General features: G+C 39.3%; 1 protein-coding gene across 2 annotated transcripts in view; it reads right to left on the minus strand.

Annotated features, from left to right (window-relative positions):
- Window positions 1-683: 683 nt before the first annotated feature.
- Window positions 684-21,204, minus strand: part of lrfn5a (leucine rich repeat and fibronectin type III domain containing 5a) — a 115,901-nt gene continuing 95,380 nt past the window's right edge. For both annotated transcript variants that reach the window (XM_006799346.3, XM_087832984.1), the window contains 3 exons: window positions 19,298-19,765; window positions 3,166-3,439; window positions 684-2,661 (listed from right to left, as the gene is read on the minus strand). In XM_006799346.3, coding sequence (XP_006799409.2) covers window positions 1,708-2,661; window positions 3,166-3,439; window positions 19,298-19,765 — 1,696 coding nt within the window. In that variant the 3' untranslated portion in view covers window positions 684-1,707. The remainder of the gene's footprint in view (window positions 2,662-3,165; window positions 3,440-19,297; window positions 19,766-21,204) is intronic.

The following is a 21,204-nucleotide window of genomic DNA, read 5'->3' on the forward strand; positions in this document are numbered from 1 at the left end:
GTGTCCTTGTTACCACATTCAGATTTTGAATGTAGATTTTGTTGAATATCATTCTGGTCCACGCATAAGACCTTTTAAAAACTCACCACAGACAGAGATACAACAGAAGGTTTCCTTTGAGTGGAGAGGATAGAAGCTCTTCTGTTATAAGAAGTGCCTGTTACTTTAGAAGAGTGCTCTATATGAGAATCATAAAGCACTGTATGGAGCTGAATTAGTGCTCCCATGTGCTACACAACAGGCTTCCCTGTCTGTTTTTCTTGTGAGCGCTATGATTGTTTTGTAAGCACTTAAAAACAGGTCACGTGAGCCTTACTCATTGGCACATTGGCAAACTGTCAAAGCCTCACAGGGAGCACTTTTTTCCTAAATTGCTTCCCTCTAATAAATGCAGTCAGTGAGAAGTGGGAGGTATGGAAATCAGATTCTGTGCTGTGAATAAACCTCCAGACTACATCTGTGTGTGTGTGTGTGTGTGTGTGTGTAACTATGCCTGAGGTTTTAAGGTAAACATCAAATTATCAATAGATGAATGAAAAACCGCATCATTCAAACAATTTTCCAATTGAAAAGATAATATAAATATAATAATGGTATGAAAAACTGGAGCAATATGCCAGCACAGTAGATTTTTTTGACATGCTGTATATTCGCTGTAAAGCACACCCATAACATTCCCATTTTCATTTTATCCCTTTTTTATTTTACACAACATAACAACAGTACATGTTGTCTTTTTCTGTACAGAAGCTTTGCGTGAGCTTGTGACCAACACGGGCTGTATTATACCAGTGTCAGTGAAAAGCTCACAAGGTTCTCACGTTGCTTTTTTTCTTTGCTTTTTTTTTAATACTTCGCTTTAAAAAATATCAATTTCATAAGAGGTTCATTAAAGTCTTCATCTTTCTGTAACATTTTGTCTTTATATGTCCAGAAAAGGTCTGTACTCCGCAGTAGGTAAGAAAGGCTATGTGTGAAATCTCTCTTCCTTAATCCGTCCCCTCATTCGTGGAGCCATGGTGGAGTCCTAAATCCGGTTAAAGTATCTGTTAGTGAGGGTCTGTTAGTGCAAAAGAAGGCACCGACTGCTATTCTCTTGCCACATTATGGATGCACATCTCTGTGAGCTTGTGAACATTAAGAATGGTGTGCTTTTCCCGTTTTTGTATTTTTTTTATTCCTCTTATTTCCTGTATTAATTCCCTTTTTGTGGTGTTTTTCAGATAAGGTGATAGTGAATCGGGAAATGACGTGGCGAGTCCATTGTCTTGTTTTTCTTTTGTGCTATAAAGTGGAACCAACGAGACAACTCGAGGACGCTACGAGACAAGGCAAGTTATCCACTCGCTGAATGATCGACTGCAAAATGGATACTGTTGAAGTGGAAACAAGGAAAAAACACAAAACTGTAAACTGTAAATCAAGTACAAATAACTGTGGAGAAAAGTTATGAAAACATTGATTATTTAAAAAAAAAAAGCGCACACACGTTTACCAGAAACACAGGCATCCTCTCACACGTTTAGAAAGAAAATTCAAACAGGAAAAAACACAGTAACAACACGCAAAGTTTTTCGTGACACAAGCAGGCTTTTCACGCATACGCCTATAAACAAAACTTTGAGTCACACTGCACGCATCCACTCACACAAAGGACAAACAATGAATAAACCAAAGTTCATTTTATGGTCGCTGGCTCATTCCAGTTCAAACTGTGCTTTCTAAGATCCAGTCAGAGTCACACCGCCCTTTGTCCGACTCTTCGTCCCCATCTTTTGGGAGTAGCATACCGCTCATTGATTGGCTCCTTTTGTTCCGTATTACGCGCCCTATTTTGGGTGCTCCTCCTCCTCCTCCCTGGTGGGCGGAGTGAGTTTTTGAGCCTCCTTCACTGAGCGAGTACCTCCTCCTAGCTCTGCTCCTTCCTCCCTCCTCTACAGGAAGAGTCTGATATCTGGCAGAAGAGGAGGCGGTGCGAGGAGCCCGGCGCAGGATGGGCGTCTCTCTGAATCGCACAGACGGGACCGGGCTCGGTGTGGCGATGGGGCCGAAGAAAGGGGAAGACGCAAAGGGAGGTGGTGGGGTCTGAGAGAGAGCGGTGGAGTTATTTCTGTTGGTGTTGAGGTTCTCCAGGGCACCGGGGGATGAGGAATGAAGGAGGGCGGAGGAGGCGGTGGAAGTGGAGGAAGGTGGCCGTGTCGAAGAGGCAGTTGGGAGGTTCTCGATGACCCCCTGGCCACTGGAGCAAGCAGAGCCAGGCTTAGTTGGGGCGGGCTTTCGCTTTGGCTTGTGTAGGGAGCCTGCGGTGGCGGTGGGTGATGCAATGCCGGCTTGAGCTCTCTCTTCAACTGTTTTCTCTCGTTCCTTGGCTCCAGCTGTTGGGCTTCTGGCCGACCAAGCCTGGCTGAGAACTGATGTGGCTGTGGAGCAGTCAGGCAGGGAAGACTCAGAGGCCTGAGCTATTGTATCCTTTCTCCCACCTCCCGCTGCTGCAGCACCACTCCTCTTTGTGCCTCCTGAGAGGTCGTCTAATCCGATTGAGCCATGTTTAGAGGAGCTCGGAGTCACGGTGCAACCCTGAGATTGCTGCCCATTGGTCTGTGAGTGAACGTTGGTCATTGACATTGAAATGCCTTTGCCACTCTCACTAGGGTTGCACACCTGAGGAAAAAGCACAGGGAAAAGGGAAAATTAGATCCGATTTTTCTCATCCAGAGTGCCTCGTTTAGTCCTTTACGTCTTCACCTGGTTCTTCCCTTTTAAAATTCACGTTGAGTCCAACCTGTTGGTCCCTGTATCGGGACTAAGTTGCTGTTGTAAATAAAACAAAACATGCTATGATATTTAAAAATTTACAGGAGACCTAATACCTCTATGACTACAACAGATGTAGCTTTAGCATCAGTTAAGGATACTTTAAAATGCTTCAAAATATCAGTTTATGTAGACAAATCATTGTAATGCTTTTATTTAAGCTCTAATTTACAGTTTTGATTAGAAAGATACAAAAAAGACCAAAAGATAAAAAATCACTAGATCATTTTGTGACTTTTTCTTGTTACATAATCACCATAACGACAATCATTCAGCTAAATGAAAAGCTCTCTTGCCTCATTCCTGCTGCCTTATGGCTAGACTGGACAAGAGCGACAGAGATAGACCCACCTTATATCGTATCATCAGGATGATAATAAAAACTAGAACCGAGGCAACTATTATCCCTCCGATGATAATGATCATGGTCCCACCCAGGAACTGAGACTGCATAAAATGACATCTCATGTACTCTGACTCGGTGGTGAACTGCACGCAGCCGACCACTCGCGTCGCTGTCAGAGAGGTGATAACGTCATCGTAGATGGCCAGGACGCAGAGGTCGTACTGGGTGCCTGCTGCCAGGTTGTTGACTAGGAAGTTCTTGCTTGATGGAGGGATCATTCTGTGGCAGGAAGACAGGGAAGGCAAAATGACAGTTCAACATGTGTGTCAGCAGTTTCTTGGCTTCAAGCTTCTTGAAGCCTTTTTGAGATGGCTAATATAGTCTACCTTAGTGGAAAACAGAAGCCTTCATAGAGAAACAAATAAGTAATAATAAGTGTTTGCCTGCCTAAGGAGTGCAGATAGAAAGTCAATACTAGTTAAATGCTTCTATGCATGGTTCCCGACAAATAAAGAACTAAAGCAGTGGCAATAGTGCCTAAGAGGCAGAATAGCAAGAATCATGAGCAGTTACATACAGCGGTAATTAGCATAGTCTATTCCCTTTCTGTGGCTGTTTTGGAGATTCAACATTTGTAAGTTGAAGGAAATAAAAATAATTAGCACTTTAAGAGATAGTTTAGGTGCAGTATCACAATTGCAACAAAATGCAACAAGGCTGAGTGGCCTCGCTATATTCAGTTGTTCTATTCTGTCCATGCAATGTTAAAAATAAACTAAACAGGGAGATTTTCATAAAAATATGAAAAGTACATGAAATAATTGCTGTGGGAGGACATTACTCTTTTTTATTTCAAATGAACCATCGTTCATAACCTTAAACCATTTTCTAACATCAGGTGAACTTCTGTCAGTTCTCTTTTGTACGACTGTAAGACGATGGGCTCCTCATGTCATCATAGTGAAAACACTGTGCAGAAAATATGCACAATCTAAATAATGAATATACCCACTGCTATGTTTCTACAAACATGTGACACCATCCTCCAGAGTAATAAAACAGTACAGTGTATTTTTAAAAGAAGACAGGAATGCAGAAAAAAATCAAGAGTGACGAAAAGTGAAGTGAAGAAAGAAATGAAATGACACAGAGTAAACACACTCCGCTCCATTGGACGATGAAGCCTCAAATAAAGGATAATTAAATGACTTATTATGGCACAGAAGTTTTGAGCCAACAACCTTTGACAGCATGGACCTGCGACCATGCACAAGTATACTTAAACCGTTCAGTCTTTCCTCATCAGTTCTGACAATAAGGATGAATAAACAATGAATCATTTTGGATATTCTCTCGGACACTCGGCCACTTTGAGTCCAATTTGGTGCTCTTTACTGGACACTTGTCACCTTGACTGGACGTTTTGCATATTTGTCCTTCAGTTTCTCTAAAATAAAGTCTTGTCAGCGGTCCTGGAATTCGTCATTAAAATGCTAATGAAATTCCTCATTAAATCCGAAGAGGGCAGCTAGTTCACAAGCTCGTGGTCGAGCGTGCACTGAGAGCAGCAAAGGGCTACTTTGGCCAGGTTAAAGCATCTGGTTTTGAGTTCGAGTTAAGCGAAGGTTAGAAGACATGTTAAGGTTTAATGGTTAGTATTAAGAGCTCGGGGATGAATTTAATGGCAGGTCATGACAATACCCTCTATGGAATAACAGCACAAGGCTTTAAGTGAATGTGAGTGCATGTGAGGAAGGGTATTCATGCGACCCAATGAATACTAATAGGATCATCTGAACAGTGGATGACCATGAGAATTCTACCCTTTGCTTCTCTTAATGGTTTTATCACAATAGTGGTGAACCTTGACTACACGTAAACACACATCCTGAAAATGCCATTAGTTCTATGGTGGGACACATACAAGGATGCTGAAGATAGCAGGTTAATGATAGGAATGAAAGTCACTGGTACCTACAAGCTCAAACACAAGCAGCTGCATTTGGAAACACATGCATCCACAGACAGGGATTAATTTCTCTATTAACTGCTGTGCTTGCTTTGGGCTTCGTTTGTGTGCATGAATGTATGTGTGGCTGTGTTCAATAGCCAGCAAAGCAGTAATATCTTTCTATAAAAAGCGTTTGTTTTCATAACTCCTGGTAGGTCTCTGCATTTTAACTTAAACTGTTCTTATAGGCATTTATAACATAAAGAGATAATAAGGTATTTCTTGATTATCTTTTGACAGCTCATACCAGCATTTCTTCTTTTAAAAAGTCAAAAGTTGGGACAAACCCTCTCATTTAATGGTTTTTCTTTATTTTTACTACTTCCTACATCGTAGATACATACTGAAGAAATCAAATATATGAAGCAAGATACATGATGACACCCAGCTCTACATTTCTTCTTTATCCCTCCCACCTCCCTCCCTCTCAAACTGTCTTATCGAGATTAGATCATGGTTCTCCTCCAATGTTCTTAAACTAAACAGTAATAAAACAGAAGTTTCACTTGTTGGTACAGCCTCTATCTTATCCAAATCCCACAGTTTTTCCATTAACACTGAAAGTTCTCCCACCCTCCCCTCAGGTTAAGAGTTTGGGTGTCATACTTGATAATACTCTCTCATTCCAGTCCCACATTAATTACATACTTCCACTTAGGTAATATTAACCGACTCCATCCCTTCCTTATTCCCCATGCTGCTGCCATCCGTGTCCATAGTCTTATTACATCCCGCATTGATTACTGCAATTCCCTCTTATTTGGTCTCCCTAAAAGGTCCCTTCAGAAACTCCAACTTCTTCAAAATTCCGCAGCTCGGGTCATAACTCGTACTCCGTCAAGGGCTCATATTACGCCAGTTCTACAGCAGCTTCACTGGTTGCCCGTAGAAGCCAGGATAAATTTTTAACTCTTACTTCTCACGTACAAGTGTGTCCATAAATCTGCTCCTTCCTATGTGTGTGACCTGCTTCATATCACCACTGTTTCCCGATCCTCATCTGCTATTCATCTTACTGTTCGTCTTACCACTATGGGGAACAGAGCCTTCAGTCGTTCTGCTCCTCCAGCCACTCTCTTCCTCCAGCCATAAGAAATATGACTCTCTTCCCACATTTAAGTCACAGCTCAAAACACATCTGTTCAAACTTATTCGCTTTAGCGCTGATTTTATCTGTTGTCAAGTTCTGCTTTGCAATTTAAACTTATTTTTATGTATTTTAGGACTATTGCTTCTTTTATTAATTTTGTTCTTCTGTAAGGTGACCTTGGGTTTTTGAAAGGCGCCCTCAAATACATCTATTATTGTTATTATTATTATGTAATTATGTAGCAAAGACAAAATTGATAAATAACTCTAAATATGTCTTATATTTTAGACTCCTTAAAGTAGCCACCCTTTGCTTTTTGACAGCACTCCAAATCCTTGGCCTTCTCTCAGTGCGCTTCAAGATGTAGTCAACTGAAATGGTTTCCATTTCACAGGTGTGCTTTGTCAGGGTTCATTTGTGGAATTTCTTGATTTCTTAAGGGGGTTGGGACCATCAGTTGTGTTGTGCAGAAGTCAGGTTGGTACACAGCTGACAGCTGTTAGAATTCATATTATGGCAAGAACCAATCAGTTAAGTAAAGAGAAATGGCAGTCCATATTTACTTTAAGAACTCAAGGTAGTCAGTCCAGAAAATAGCTAAAATTTTGAATGAGTTCCCAAGTGAAGTCGCAAAAACCAGCAACTGCTATGACGAAACTGGATTGCTGCGCCAGATATCCTGGCCTCCACAGTCACCTGACCTAAACCCAGTCAAGATGGTTTGGGATGAAATGGACCGCAGAGTGAAGGCAAAAGGACCAACAAGTGCTCGGCATCTCTGGGAACTCCTTCAAGACTGTTGGAAAACCATTTCAGGTGACGACCTCATGAAGCTCATCGAGAGAATGCCAAGAGTGTGCGAAGCAGTAATCAAAGCAAAGGGTGAGTATTTTGAGGAATCTAAAATATAAAACATGTTTTGAGTTATGAAAATAAATGTCATAAAAATAAAGAAAAGCCATTAAATGTGAAGGTGTGTCCAAACCTTTGACTGGTAGTGTATATTGCTTTTCGAGGTTATGCGGGTTTAAAAAGTCATCAACTTTCAACGGCAATGTAGGAAATTGTGTTTCTAGTTTTATACTATAGAATCTGTCAAAAGTCTCTAGCCCCCGTTTATTTGCTTTCAAATAGTCAGACTTCCTTGTAGTATTATTATTTTTATTATTATTTATTTATTATAATGTTTTTTTTTCTTCAGGCCTGCTGAGGTCTTTCAAAGTTTTGCTTTGGACATTGCTTTTGCCCCAGTCATTTTCAGTCCAGTTCTTGGATCACAAAATCTAGGCTGTTTAAATATAGTTTAAGCATATTTATCATAATCATAAACAGTTTTTGTCCACCTTTGTCTGTTAGAAATTTAAGTTAAAATAGGAAAATAAAACACTGCAGGGGAAATGCTGTTCTTCCTAAACAGTCTGGTGTTTTGTTGCTCCAAAGATGGAAATGTACATTTTCTGCTTTTACAATGGAGGCAGAAAAAATATGATTTTAAATAGTAAAAAAGCATTTTCTAGCGTCAAAACCAAACCGGGAAAAGAATAGGGAGGAATAATGCACTGGGCTCGAGGGCTTGTTTGCTTCTTTGCCATACATGAATCTTTCCAAGAAACCATTAGCTGCATGAATCCTCCTTTTTACAGGTACTAAATCAGAATGTTTCTTCATTAAAATATCAGCACTTTCTGGCCAATGAAATAAGGAAAAACTTTTTCATTTTCAGTGTGCAAGCAAAGCTATCACCATTTAGAGTTTATGTATTCAATCAACAATCAAGATGTTGAAAATCTGTTTGAGCTTTACTCAGCACACAAAAGTGCATTTTTTCACATTTTTATGTGTTTTTCCCTTACATTCCTTCTTGAGCTGTTAGCAGTGTGAACTCATCCAAAGTGACTCATTCATTGTGGTTAATTTCTTTGTGTCTGAGCTGAATCTTGCTGCCAGTCTTTGAAGCCCTACAGTGGGCAGATGATTGCCTTGGCCGAGACTATTACACTAATCTATCTACTCTGCTCTGCCAAGCCCTCAGCCCAGGGCGCCTCTGTGTGAGTGTGTGTGTGTTTCAGGGTTTCATTACACTTTCATTACACAAGAGAAAATGTCAGCTTGGATGTTTCTCTATGAGTATCCATTTATGTACTTATATGTGTCTGTACATGTATGTAATCATGTGTGTGAGTTCCATATTCTTTTCCACTGCAAGTCTACTATTCCTGCTGTTTGTCACCATACCTGGACTCCTGGACTTCATCACTGAAACGACTATATGATTGTAAACAGAAGCCTGCATGTGCACGGTTGTGGCTTCTGCGTTGTATTAGAGTGCATGTTAATCGAGTTTCACTTCTCTCGCCCTGGTCCAGGTCAAAGCAAGCATCTCAATTTGTTGCTTCCTGCTTTCTGACTCATGACAAATGCTTCCATCCATGAATGGAACAGTGAACTCTGATACCAGATTGTTCTGTTTCAGACATTTTCACTTGATTAAACATTGGAGAAAGCCTAAAGGCCACAGATATGCAGTCTTTCAGGAGGTTTGGAGGCATGCATGGCAGTGGTGCAACACACAAAACCAGGACCTTCAGGTCAAGCTGGAGTTTTGCAATATGGGCCGAGGACTTCTAATAACCCAGCCGTAGTCTTTGCCCCCAGCAGCACGGTCCAGTTAGATCATATGTGACACAGTGGGTGAACAACACACAATTATTTTCACTGCTTTGTCTAGCTCATTAGTCGTTTTGTATATCTGCAGGGATCATTTTCTTTTCCATTTCAGAGAAGAGAGTTTTCTAGTTTTGCACTTTAGCTTAATGTTTATATGTTTTTCAAAAAGTTGAAGATTGTTTTTTAAAGGGCTAGTTTGACATTTTGAAAAGTATACAGTACTTATTTGTTTTGTGTACGTACAGTTTGGTATGTGGCATTGCTGGCCATTGAAACAAAAAGGAAGTGAAAGCCATAGCACTATATGAGCGAGCCACAGTGGAAATGTCCCTTTAAGACCTCCCTGTTTCTGATCTGCAAAATCCTGGCTTTTTTTTTTTTTTCCAACTTCAGAGTTTGTTTTTTTTTTTAAGTCTGCAAGTGAATGCAAGCTGAACAACTCTGGCAACAACAAAACAGACACTGTTTGGGGTCATGCATGGATGATCTGATGTCAGTTTGATGTGAGAATAGGGGACAACATTGGGCCTGAAGCCTGGATTGTGTGATTTACTTCCTTACATACTTTATTTACTTGTGGTTACTTTAAGTTTGAGAGTGACCATGCAAAAAAGTACATTTGAGAAAACAAAACAGTGTTTGCACATAAATGACCAACCATGACACTCCAACCACCAAGAGTGAAAATTAATAGAACTTTTCATCTTATTAACAATACTGATGAAGTTCATGTGATATGACGCACTACAGCTGAATTCTATTTTAATTGTTCATTATTTGACCTGCTGTATTTAACCACTATCTTCTTTCCTTAAACTGCATTTGAACAGAAAAACACAGTAAAACTGCACAGCTGTGTTACTCAAACAGAGAAAGGACCAAAATGTGGGTCACAGATATCTAAAAGTAGGTTGTCCAATTATTTCAGAAAATTGTATGCAGTGCTTCTGGCTAGAGCTTTCCAAGACTGTAGACTGCAATGGAAGCTAGTCTACATTAAATAGCCCGAAACATTGAAAACTTTGTCAGATAAGCTCAGAAAAATATCCTGCAAAAGCAGTTATAGGTTTTAAAAAAAACATTTCTTTGCATAGCACTTTTTAAACATGCCTTAGCCTAATTTTATTACATACTTTTTTTGGTTTTGTGTAGTAAAAATGGTTTGCATTGCACAGCAATCACTCGCATTAGTCATTACTTTCACAGGCTACTGAAAATAAACTTTCTTCAACTTAATTTTCTAAACAATTGAGCAAACAATCTGACAACACAAATACAATCAAACCAGTTACGTATAACAGGTTTATATACACAAAGTGAAGAAGATTAATGGTAGCTCCACATCTGCTCCATTACTGCTAACCTCAAAGCTAATGTAGCTTACACAGCAGATGGCACCATGCCATGCTAATAGGTCCAAGTCTCTCGGGCAGACAGAAAACATTGCAGTAGTGAGCTTTATATCTCTGTGTTACCGTGCATAGTGCCCCTGACACCAGAACTAATGGTTAACAAGCACCTACGCAGCTTGTAGTCATAGGTGGGACAAGAACAGGTGGGCACTCCTTAACAACTTGTGCATTTCTTTCCCATTTAACCCCGTATGGATTCAGATTGTCGGCAGCAAAGGAATAAAACATAAGCTTTGGAAAACATTTCTACAAAAGAAATGTTAAGAAATTACTTTAATTACAGTCATAATATCACAGTTCCCAAGAAAACACACTGCCACCTCATTTAAATGTCAGAGTGTATCAGCATTATCTAAAAACTATAATTATCCCAACCCTTCAAATTGCTTTCCAGATAATCATCCTTACACACTAAATTAGTGAAAAATGAGCGTAGCTTACAGTGTTCGTTCTCACTCGGCTGTAAAAATTTCAATCTGTTCAAAGATGCCATTTTAGGGGTCTTGAGAAATCATAATGTGAATTACTGCTTGCAGTGAGCATCAATAAAAGATTTCATGAATGAAGGAAGTTTAGTTCTAAAATTAGTTTTATGAATATTAAAAACACTCTTAGGGGTAACGTAACAGAGCGGACCAAACTGAGTTTATTTGTGATCAAAAGTTCATAATTCAAAAACTGCTCTAGTCGAGATGTTTATTGTAACAGTACATTAAAATATTTCTGCCTTCAGTGTCAAACTAACAGAAAACCTCGTAATAAACTGTGCAGCTTTTCATTTGCTTATTATAGTTTTGGCATTTTTACAACACATTCCACTAGCTAGACTTACCCACTTACCCACGGCACATTTCATACAGCACTAATTGTACTCATGCAGTGCTGCAATGTGCATGAGTAATAACATGGTCTCACATATGGATCAGGGTAATTTGGAGATGGAAGCTTGCCAAAAACAAAGGAGTCGAGAAGGAACATGCGGACTGAAGAATGGCCTGCTCTAGCTCCTGCGCCTCAATCACCTGGTACACTTTAATACTGTAATTTGGATGATTTCTCTCATCATCATAATTTCCAAAGAAATTAACGTATAAACAGCCCAGATGAAACAGCCGCAAATTACCAAAGAGCATCCAAAGATAGCCTCTAAAAGACACCGTAAATCTTTGTGTGACGTCAGTCGGAAGCAAAACATTCACGTTTCTTTGCAAGCTCCTTTGACCAGAAATATGATGGTGAATGAAACCTAATACTGCTCTATTGCCTAAACCAAACGAGGCAGTAGAGCAGGATCGGGTAACACAAGAGTGAATAAATTCATTTATATAAGTAAAGTATACAAAACCACTGACTTCATTTAAAATATGTAGAGTGAGGAAAACAAAATCAGTAACTTACATAAGATAAACAACCCGCAGTGAGACTAAACAATTATTAAATAAATAATGTAAAAAAAAAGTCTTAGCTGAATCTCATTATAGTTATGACTGGATGTCAAAGTGTCATGCAGCTAAAGCTGTCCCAGATGTTCAAAAGATGTTTCAGCATTATCTGCTGCAAGCCGTAGACCTCCATCTGCCCAGCTCAGCTCCATTCTTCCAGCTTCGCTGAGTCATCTGCTTCTCCTTAATGCTGTGGCTGGCTGCTTCTATATACCCTTCCTGCATAATGTTACTTCTTGAATCTGTTGTTTTGATCTCCCATTAGCTTTTTCATGTTTTTTCTGTTCCTTTCCTTCTGCCTCCTTTCCATCCTCCCTCTTTGTCATTTACTTTCTTGCTTTTCATCTCTGCTGCCTTCTTTTTTCAGCCTCTTTCTCTCTTTCCTAAATCATTCCTTTTCTGAACAACTTCACGTTCCCTCCCCTTCTCACACCTCCATGTTTATTTTATCATTTTACCCTCTTTTTCCCATCCTTTTCTCCCTCCTTCTCTTTTCCCAACTGTTCCACATTTTCAGCCTTTCTCTGCTGCACCAAGGCATATAAATCATTATGTTCCCTTTGTCTACCCCTTGTTTCACTTTCATCATGACTTCTTTCCTTTAGACTCATCCTCACTGCTGTGGTACTTTCCTTGTACTTCTTATGTTAGCTTAAAACCCAATAGACTACTTACAGCAATAAAAGTGTTATGTTAGTCCTGCTATATGTTTATGGCACTATAAAATCAGAACTGGAACAGTACGGCAGGATAAAGGCGGATGCTTTTTATGTCTTAAGCGCAGTTGAGCTAGGTGTTACTCTATACTTGGGCCACAGGGACCACTGGCAAGGGTAAACTACTGTACTTCCTGTTACAGAAAGAGGAGAGAGAGAGACAGAGGGAGTGAGTGTATGTGTTCTTTAAAAGCTTGGATTCATCCCCCGCCCCCTGTTGTGTGGTCTCATAAAAAAGCTTGCCACACAATTTGCTTGATGTGTAGTTTTTCTGGCAAATGGCAACCAGCCCCTGTAGCTCGATGGATCTGCTGGACTGGAAAACAACAGCTGAAAAAACATATCAAAGAACAAATGGCAGCACAGTTCACAATAGAGGTTGTGTGCATTTCTATTACTTAGAGAGTGTCAACGCTGAGTTAATGTCTTTTGATACGCCATAGCCTCAGATTTGGCAGATATTTTGAAGTCTTTATGTCACTGGACCTGTTGTAGCTTTAAATAAATTGCTACTCCAGGGCTTGAGTTTATGGGCATATACAGTACAGCACAAGTTCTTTTATTTAGTCATTTTCAAAAGTCAGTTTGGTTTCGCTCTTAGCTATGATGTCAATTTTCTCTGTCTCTCTCTCCCTCTCTATAGACGGGTAAATTTCTGTTTTTTTCTGCTCTGAGGAACCAAGACTTAACTGGATATACTGAGACATAGTGTCTTGTTATCTGAGTGGATATTAATGGAGCACTGTGCACATTGTTTCGAACAATCTAAGTTATTGATGTGACTGTGTTCAAGTATCTCTGGAAATTTTTGAAAATGTTTTTTTCATAAAGTTTCAAACATCATGTATGCACATCAGGTTCAGTTAGGTTTACACAAGATTGTTGTGATCGAGTCTAACGTTTTAAACTCGAGAAGACCTTTAATGCAACATAAACCATTTATAACTCCTATTAAATATTTCTAATTTCATTATCTTTATTTTTGCTTTTGCTCCACTTCACTGGAAACATTTCTTTCTATGTTCAGTGCACACATGTCTTTAAGAGGCCTTTTACCATCACCATTATAAAATGCTGCTCACTGACTAAACAAGACACCTATTCATCTTATAATTTGCAAATTGATTTTTTTACTCTGATCCAATAATAGGTTGTATTCATCCAAACCTTTAATTAAATACAGAAATTGGTTCTTCACTGTGATAAGATTGTGTTATACTTTGTGGCCATTTTGCAGTCGTCTGTATCGACGCTCACTGTGAGCTTCAGCATCATCATCGACGTGGCTCTGACCTCCACGATGAAACCAGTGAGGTGTTAAGGCCAGGGACTATATGTGCTGCTTCAGCTCTAGTCATGAGTAAAAGGTCATCACATTATTTACTCAATACCACTCTTTACTTGACATGACCCTGAAATATCAGGTTTATTTCAATTTGGAAATGAGCTGTGTTGTCGACTCAATTTACTTCCTCTGGCAGTTATGTATACAAATCCAAGTTTGGAGTCATAGAGACCATGACAAGAGAGGATGATGAGACTTAAGGGCTGCTAAATAATTTAACCCTTTAAAGCCAGTCGGAGCGAGCACGCTGTTTCGCGCAACTACTTTTAAATCCCGGTAGCTCTGCAACCACGTAAGCTAGCGCAATAATTTTTTTTGCATATGAAACCGGAGGAGTTGTACTTACATCTCATGCCATCAGCTTGTCCTAAGTCACAGTTTCCTTCCACATATAGCTTTGCAAAAATTGCATAAAAAGCACTTGCAGCAACAAAAACATAATATTCCAGAAACACGCTTTGCCGATCCGATCAGCTGTTCATAACACTTCCTACATTGGAATAGACGTCAGAGCGAACTATCGCATGTCCGCCATGACCTGCCCGAAACCGGAAGTGATGTCATTTTTGCGGAAATGTAGTTTTTTACCATCAGGGCCTCATGAGCCTATACTGGTGTTTTTAAAAGTTATCTTTGACTTTATGACTTTCTGTGTCGTTTCTGGGATGCTTAGGACTCATATTGCACTGCTGGAAATAGTTTATTTTGATGCATATGCTGCTTTTTTGCAAATTTGCATTATAATATTTATTTTCGTTTTTTCCTGTAGTGTATAAAAATTGGTGTATTTCAAAAATAAAACTATGAAGACACTCAAAATAAATTTCCTGTGGTGGGAAACTATTTTGTGCAACTTTTTTGTATTTTCAGTTTTGAGGGATAAGCCTCTTAAATTTCTCTAACTAGAAATATATGTTAAAAAAACAAAAACAATTTTCAATTTTTTTGTAGTTTATTGCACTTTTTTGCAATTTATGTAATTACTATGCACTTAATGCATATATATTATTAAAATTTGGGCTGTAATGGTTGTATTGATGTATAGCAACTTGAAATGCTCCCAAAAATGGCTCCACAACATGTAAAAATATAATATAAGATCTGGCAGACTTGGTTCTATGGTAGGTCTTAAAGGGTTAACTACAAATATTTTTTACTGAATCCACAGTTGGTTCTGCATTATAAAGTGGCTTGAATTAAATGGTGTGGCGCTCTTGGTACGCTCGATTAAGACCTTGAGTACCTTCTAAAATAAGGTTGATTCATTTTGCTTTCAGACAAAACAGCTCTCTTAAAAGTTCCCTGAAAAAAATGTACCAAATTTATTTTTTGGTCACTGTAGTTGATGAACAATGAAGTTTATGGAGGACAATTTGACATTGATAAAGCTTTGGAAAAAATCACTACAAACTGGGGTCATAGCCAGTAGGAATATCTTGGTTTATGCTTTAATCTTAATTCTGTGATATAAGATATTTGCCAGTATCAGGCATGATGTGATTCTATTTACATACATGCTGATTAAATATCAGACACACTGTAAATACCTAATTAACATGACACACCTTAATTTGCTGCTAACGACTTAATCAAAATTTTGATGAGTACTAGACTAGAAATTCTGCAGCATGAGTTCACAGTGACGCTTCTGTCACCACCTAAACAATAATTAACATTAATTAGCAAAGCTGACCTTGCTTGTTGTTGGCACCATTTGTCATGTTACTTAGTAAAGTGACAGTGAGTGCCAGCAAAACAACATCCAAGATACTTCTGCCTGAATGTAGGTTATATATTTAACAGCAAGCTATACCCCGCAAAATAGAGCAGGCCTTTAATTGTGGAAAGCAGCTCAGGCAGATAAAATAGTAAAGAAAGGATCAGAATTTGATCAGCTTTATTTCATTGGACACTGGTCCAAATGGTCTGAGAAGTGACTAATAATCACAACTCGAGACTTCAAATGTTCTGTAGAACTTTGGAGAATGTCAGATCTTATAAAAAAAGATGATCGATAATTTAGTCATATTTTAAAGACAAAACAAAATATTATCTTGTTTAATATTTTAATATGCAAAGATTTGCAAGATTTCTTTGAGTTAAAGGAAACTGATATGTATTTTTTCTTTGCAGTTATTAATTAGGACAATAGGTTATTAATCAAATGTTTTTTAGATTGACATATAATGTCAAATTATATTTTGTTGCAGTCCAACTGCCATTTTTGGGATTCCCAATATTAAATGTAACTAAAATGGCTGTGGAATAAATCCAGGAGATTATTCTCTTACTCATCTCCAACAAAGCGATGTACCTTCCTGTGAAGAGATAGCTTGAGGACAACATTTAGACAATAATGTAGGTGAATATGTTTTATAGAAAATATTCTCAAACAAATAAGCTAACATGCATGTGTTTAACACAGGCACAGCAGGGGCCTACACACAAATCCCCAGCAGGACAGTAGGGTTAAACCACTAACCATAATGCTACCCACCCTAAATAAAACTAATCACGGTGCACTTCCTTTTCTTCACTGTTCCCTTTAGAGGTCACCACAGTGGATTACCTCCCTCCATCTCACCCTATTCCCAGAATCATCATTCTTCACACCAACCCTCTTTTCCTCCTGCCTGTAAGCTGCATGTTCATCATCCTTGGTCCTATATATTTACCATCCCTCCTCCACATATGTCTAAACGATTCTCAGCTTCACCTCTGTAACTTTGTCTCCAAATGATACATTATAAACTGTTCCTTTCACTCTTGCTCCTGTCTTTCTGTCACCACTCATCTTCACCCACTCCATCCTATCTCTCCTGTGCACCGTCCGTTGCTTTGGATGGTTTTCTCTAGGTATTTAAACTCAGCTACCTTGACTACCTCTACTCTTTCCAGCATCTTTCCACCTGTCTCATTCACACACATGTATTCTGTTTACTTCTACTGACTTTCATTTCTTTTCTTTCCAGAGCATGCTTTCTGAAAACATCATACTCCATGACATTCATAGCAAGTACCCTGAATATGGAAAAAACTGTCTAGTGGTAGTCAAGTCTGAGAATTCCATCATTTAAGCACTGTCAGGCCAAGCTGGAAGACGACAGTTTGAGAGATGCATGTTCCAGATTCTAATCTACGTCCCCATACGAAAAAAAAGAGACATACTGTCTATAATCAGACAAACGTGTGGCTATTCATCTTTATTTTTTCCTCTCTTAAAGCCATGCAGTTTGCTGGGCTATCTCTCTAACATTAAAGGCAAAGAAATTACTCATGTTAATAAAAACTAGAATGGCAGGGAGATTGTTTCTCTGAAGAGAGTTTTACTATGGACTAGTCTGGACTCCACAATAGAAATACAATCCTTAAGCAGCAGGACTGGTGTTAAAACAGTAGTACTGTAGCAGTAAACATCTGCCGGTTTCAAATGTCCTTGAGCAAGGCACCAAATCCCTGTGAGCTCCAGGGGTTCTGTTCTGCAGCTGACCCCAATCTCCCTGAGGAAGAAGTAGTGGGTCTAGGTTTCCAAGCACAAATCAATACAGAATCAAGTAATATAACTCTTACTTTTCAGTTTTGCAGCAACTAGCAGGGTCATAAGGTTAACAGAAATGAAAGGTACACTTGTGAAGATTTAAACCGTCACTCACTGCATTCGACGTATGAAGGAAACACAGAACCCATCCAACACCCAATGGTATTATGTTGAGCAGGTGGGGAGTAAAGCACAGAAATGTCTACTGTGGCACTGAACCTGAAAAGTAAGAGCCCCACCTGACAGTGACAGTGGGGCCATGTTTCCCGTGTCTATCATTCTCGTTCCTGCCCACATTCACAATTTTTCCCTTCATGTTCCATTCATCCTTCTCTTTTCTCCCTCTTTTACTATTCTCTTTTTACCACTCTGTCCCCCCTCTCTGTCTTTGATGTGCAGGTAATGAAAAAGCAGAATCAATTGGCTGCTGCTTTGTGCAAGCAGAGGTGTTGAATGGAAATCAATCCGTTACCTAAAGACAAGGGAACTGCAAAATAACACAGACACACCAACAACTTCCTACTGAAAAAAAAGGGAGAGTAAGGGGAAGTGGGGAATATGAAAGGACAGGACGAAAGAATAAGTGATCTAACGGTGATCAGTGTGGGTCGTGATAGGCTGTCTAATCACTCCTCCTCTGTGGCCCCACAGAAAGCTGCTTGTTTGTAGTACTTAATGTAGTATTTTGAAGTCTCAAGGTGAAAGTCCAAATGCACAGACTCTGTGCTGTGAATATAAGCGAGAGCAACAAACAGCTGTAATGTTATCTTTAAAAGATGGACAGCTATAAATCCGACTTGTCCCATCTCTGTATGTTACACTTTCTAAACGGGGTTTAGCGACGAAGAATTATGAAGAAAGAAGACTTTTCTGGAAACCAAGGTCACGGTCACGATGACCCAATTGGTCATTCCCGGTGTTCCCGTTGACCATTATGCATATTGATGTACATGTAGGGATTAGTAGTGATAGGAAAGAGATTTCCCTATGGAAGCTTGAGGTGTTTGCTAATTCCCTCTCTTCCCCCTAATTTACTGCAGTAAATATTTGGCTCAAATAACAATCATTCCCTGTGAGACTGATCTAATCTGTGTAATCCTGTGCAAACAACAAAAGTCAAGAAAGGCCAGCAGAGCCCTCGCCGTCAAGGCCATCCTGTTTGAGTCAGCAGGCTGGACTGTGTTGTGTTCGTTTGCGGGCTTGTCAAACACTCTCATGTTTCTTTGCTTTCCATCCTCGTCTCATATCCTTGTTAGTCTAACTTGCCCTGATATGAACTTTTTGTCTGTCCTGTAAGGGAGTAAATAAAGACGGGTTGTCCGTGCATATGCTCTGATAAAAAACAAGCTTATTGTCTTCCACTTTAGGATTAATTATGCAAATTTCAGACAAGGAAGTGTGTAGGTTGAAAAAAAAAATCACAGTGAATACATAATCATTTTCATGATCAAACAGAATTGGCAAATACACATTTTTTGTTTGTTTTTTAGGGTATTTTAACCTAGAATTTCCATGGTCATGGCTTTGGTTTGCCCATGTGCCTTGCCTTACCTTCAAGCTCATGCAGAGACTTCATAGTGACCTTACAACTCCCACATGTATCCCTTTCACGGCCAGCATTCTTTCTTCGTAGTGCCCCAGTAGCCCACTTGGAGTGGCCTAATAACGCCCCTATAGTCACCTTGCAGTGATGTAGGTATGCCAGTGCCCAGATGCCTTACATTCTCACTTCTCTCCAGCTGTTCCACTTGTATTTCGAGTGAAAACATTTTCCAAGAGGACAATTAAAGTTAGATCTACTCTGATGTGATTTGATCTATGCTGCTCAGGCTTGGCTCATTCTCTCAGTTGGCCCCATCATATTCAATTTCTCACTCTGTGTAATGAATGTTATGCAGTGATGCTGTCAAGATTACCTGTAAACCAGTGAGTCATCCTGGCTTCCGTTATACTGTATCTGGAACATCCGAATTCCTGGTATATTCCTCTGGAAGTTGAACTTGATCAGTGCAGTTGATGACGTGGCCTCGGCTGTCACCACCCTCTTATCCACACCGCTCTTCACATCACCAGTCACGTTGCTCCCGTTGGCGCCGCCTCGGGTTGACGTGGAAATGTCCGAAGATCGCGTGTCGGACTCCTGGATGTTGTTTGTGTTGTTGGAAATGTGCGGGAGTTTGATAATAACCAAATCCACTGTTTGGTGAGCCTCGCCGGCGGGGTTGGAGGAGATACAGGTGAACGAGCCAGTGTCTTGCACCTTACTGATGACAATGTCCAGAGTCCCGTTAGCGTAGACAAGTGTTCTGGAGGAATTAGAGACCAGTTTACCCTCAGGAGAGATCCAGTGAATGGCTGGCTCTGGGTCACCTCTTGCCTTACACCTTAAAAGACAGAAAACCAATGAATTGAAACTTGAAACAAGACAGCACAGGGACAACAGCATAGTAGAAGCAAAGCTTAATGCTTAATGGTTTCTGGAATCCTGCTACTTTTCCTCTGAGACTTGGGTGAAAAGTAAGAGGCTGAACCTTATCTACTATGTTGACAGAGCACATTTGAATTAGAGAACAAATGACAGCCTTTGTACTACAGTTGGTTAGCCTATAATGGAGTAGTATTAGGTTGTAGTAGTATTACTTCTATATTAAAAGGTTTCTGGGTCAATAAAATTATTATAACTCCATGCTGACATTTAAAAATTCCTTGTCTTGGTGTAAAATTTGTAAGTTAAGATACTAAAAAAGTAGTTATTAAATTTTTTTGTGTCATAGTTATAGCTCTTTTGAGACAGAGATCCAAATAAACAGCCAGAAATGGTATCAATCAGTCAGATTTTATAGCTTAATTCGTGTCTCACATGCTATAAACCAAAAAGGAAGAGTCAGAGAAAAACAATATTCTATTTCATCAAACAAAAAATGGTTTCACAACAAAGCAGACTCAATTTGAAGGATTCAAAATTAGAAACAATCTAAGTGAGGAGCATGTTTGTCAGGGTAATTTAGCGTTCCCCTTTTTCTGCAGATAATTACAATTACTGTGAAGTGCTTCAAAGGTTATAGAATAAGAGCTAACAAAAAATCACATTTTTAGCTGGAGTCACACTACACATTCTCCACACATGATTGTTAATGTTAGAAATGAACTAAAAAGGGCTCCTGGGATGTGAAGTTCATTTGAAGCGAAAAAGGGAGAAATGAAAGTGACACAAACACATACATTTAAGCTGTTTCAACCCTAACCCCAGACTTTTTAAAGGGTAAAGATATGCAAATTGCACTGTGTGCACAGTGCATTTCTTCAAATTTAATTACTAAAGATTTGTGTTCATTCGTTGACATTTTCTACCAAAGGTTTTTAAAGTTAATTGGTAATTATGTGACAGCGACCTCAGATGTTGCAGAGGAAAACTTGAGTGGTGAAAAGTGTGTAAAATAATTCCCCCATTTTTTAAAAGCAACAACTAATGGTCACTCTTTTGAGTAACAATATTACTATGATGAAGTAAGTGCTGGGATAAAAATGTGTTGTCGACACCTAATTACCTAACCATACACTTTCTCCACTTTTTCAATTTCATGAAATAAATTTGTATTACACAAGATTACAAATGTAAATAGACTGGCCCACACTGTCCACTTATACCTTTTATATGACAATGACAACAAGATAGAATGAAAGAAAAGGGGATAATAATGTTTCACCACCAAATAATCACCATCTCTTCTGCCAGAGGTTTCTTCCTGTTAGTAGGGAGCATTTCCTTCCCACTGTTGCCAAAGTGCTTGCTCATAGGGGGTCATATGATTGCTGGGTTTTC

Source organism: Neolamprologus brichardi, chromosome 19 (genome assembly GCF_056152115.1).
Source record: "Neolamprologus brichardi isolate AB-2024 chromosome 19, ASM5615211v1, whole genome shotgun sequence".
Lineage (NCBI taxonomy): Eukaryota > Metazoa > Chordata > Actinopteri > Cichliformes > Cichlidae > Neolamprologus > Neolamprologus brichardi.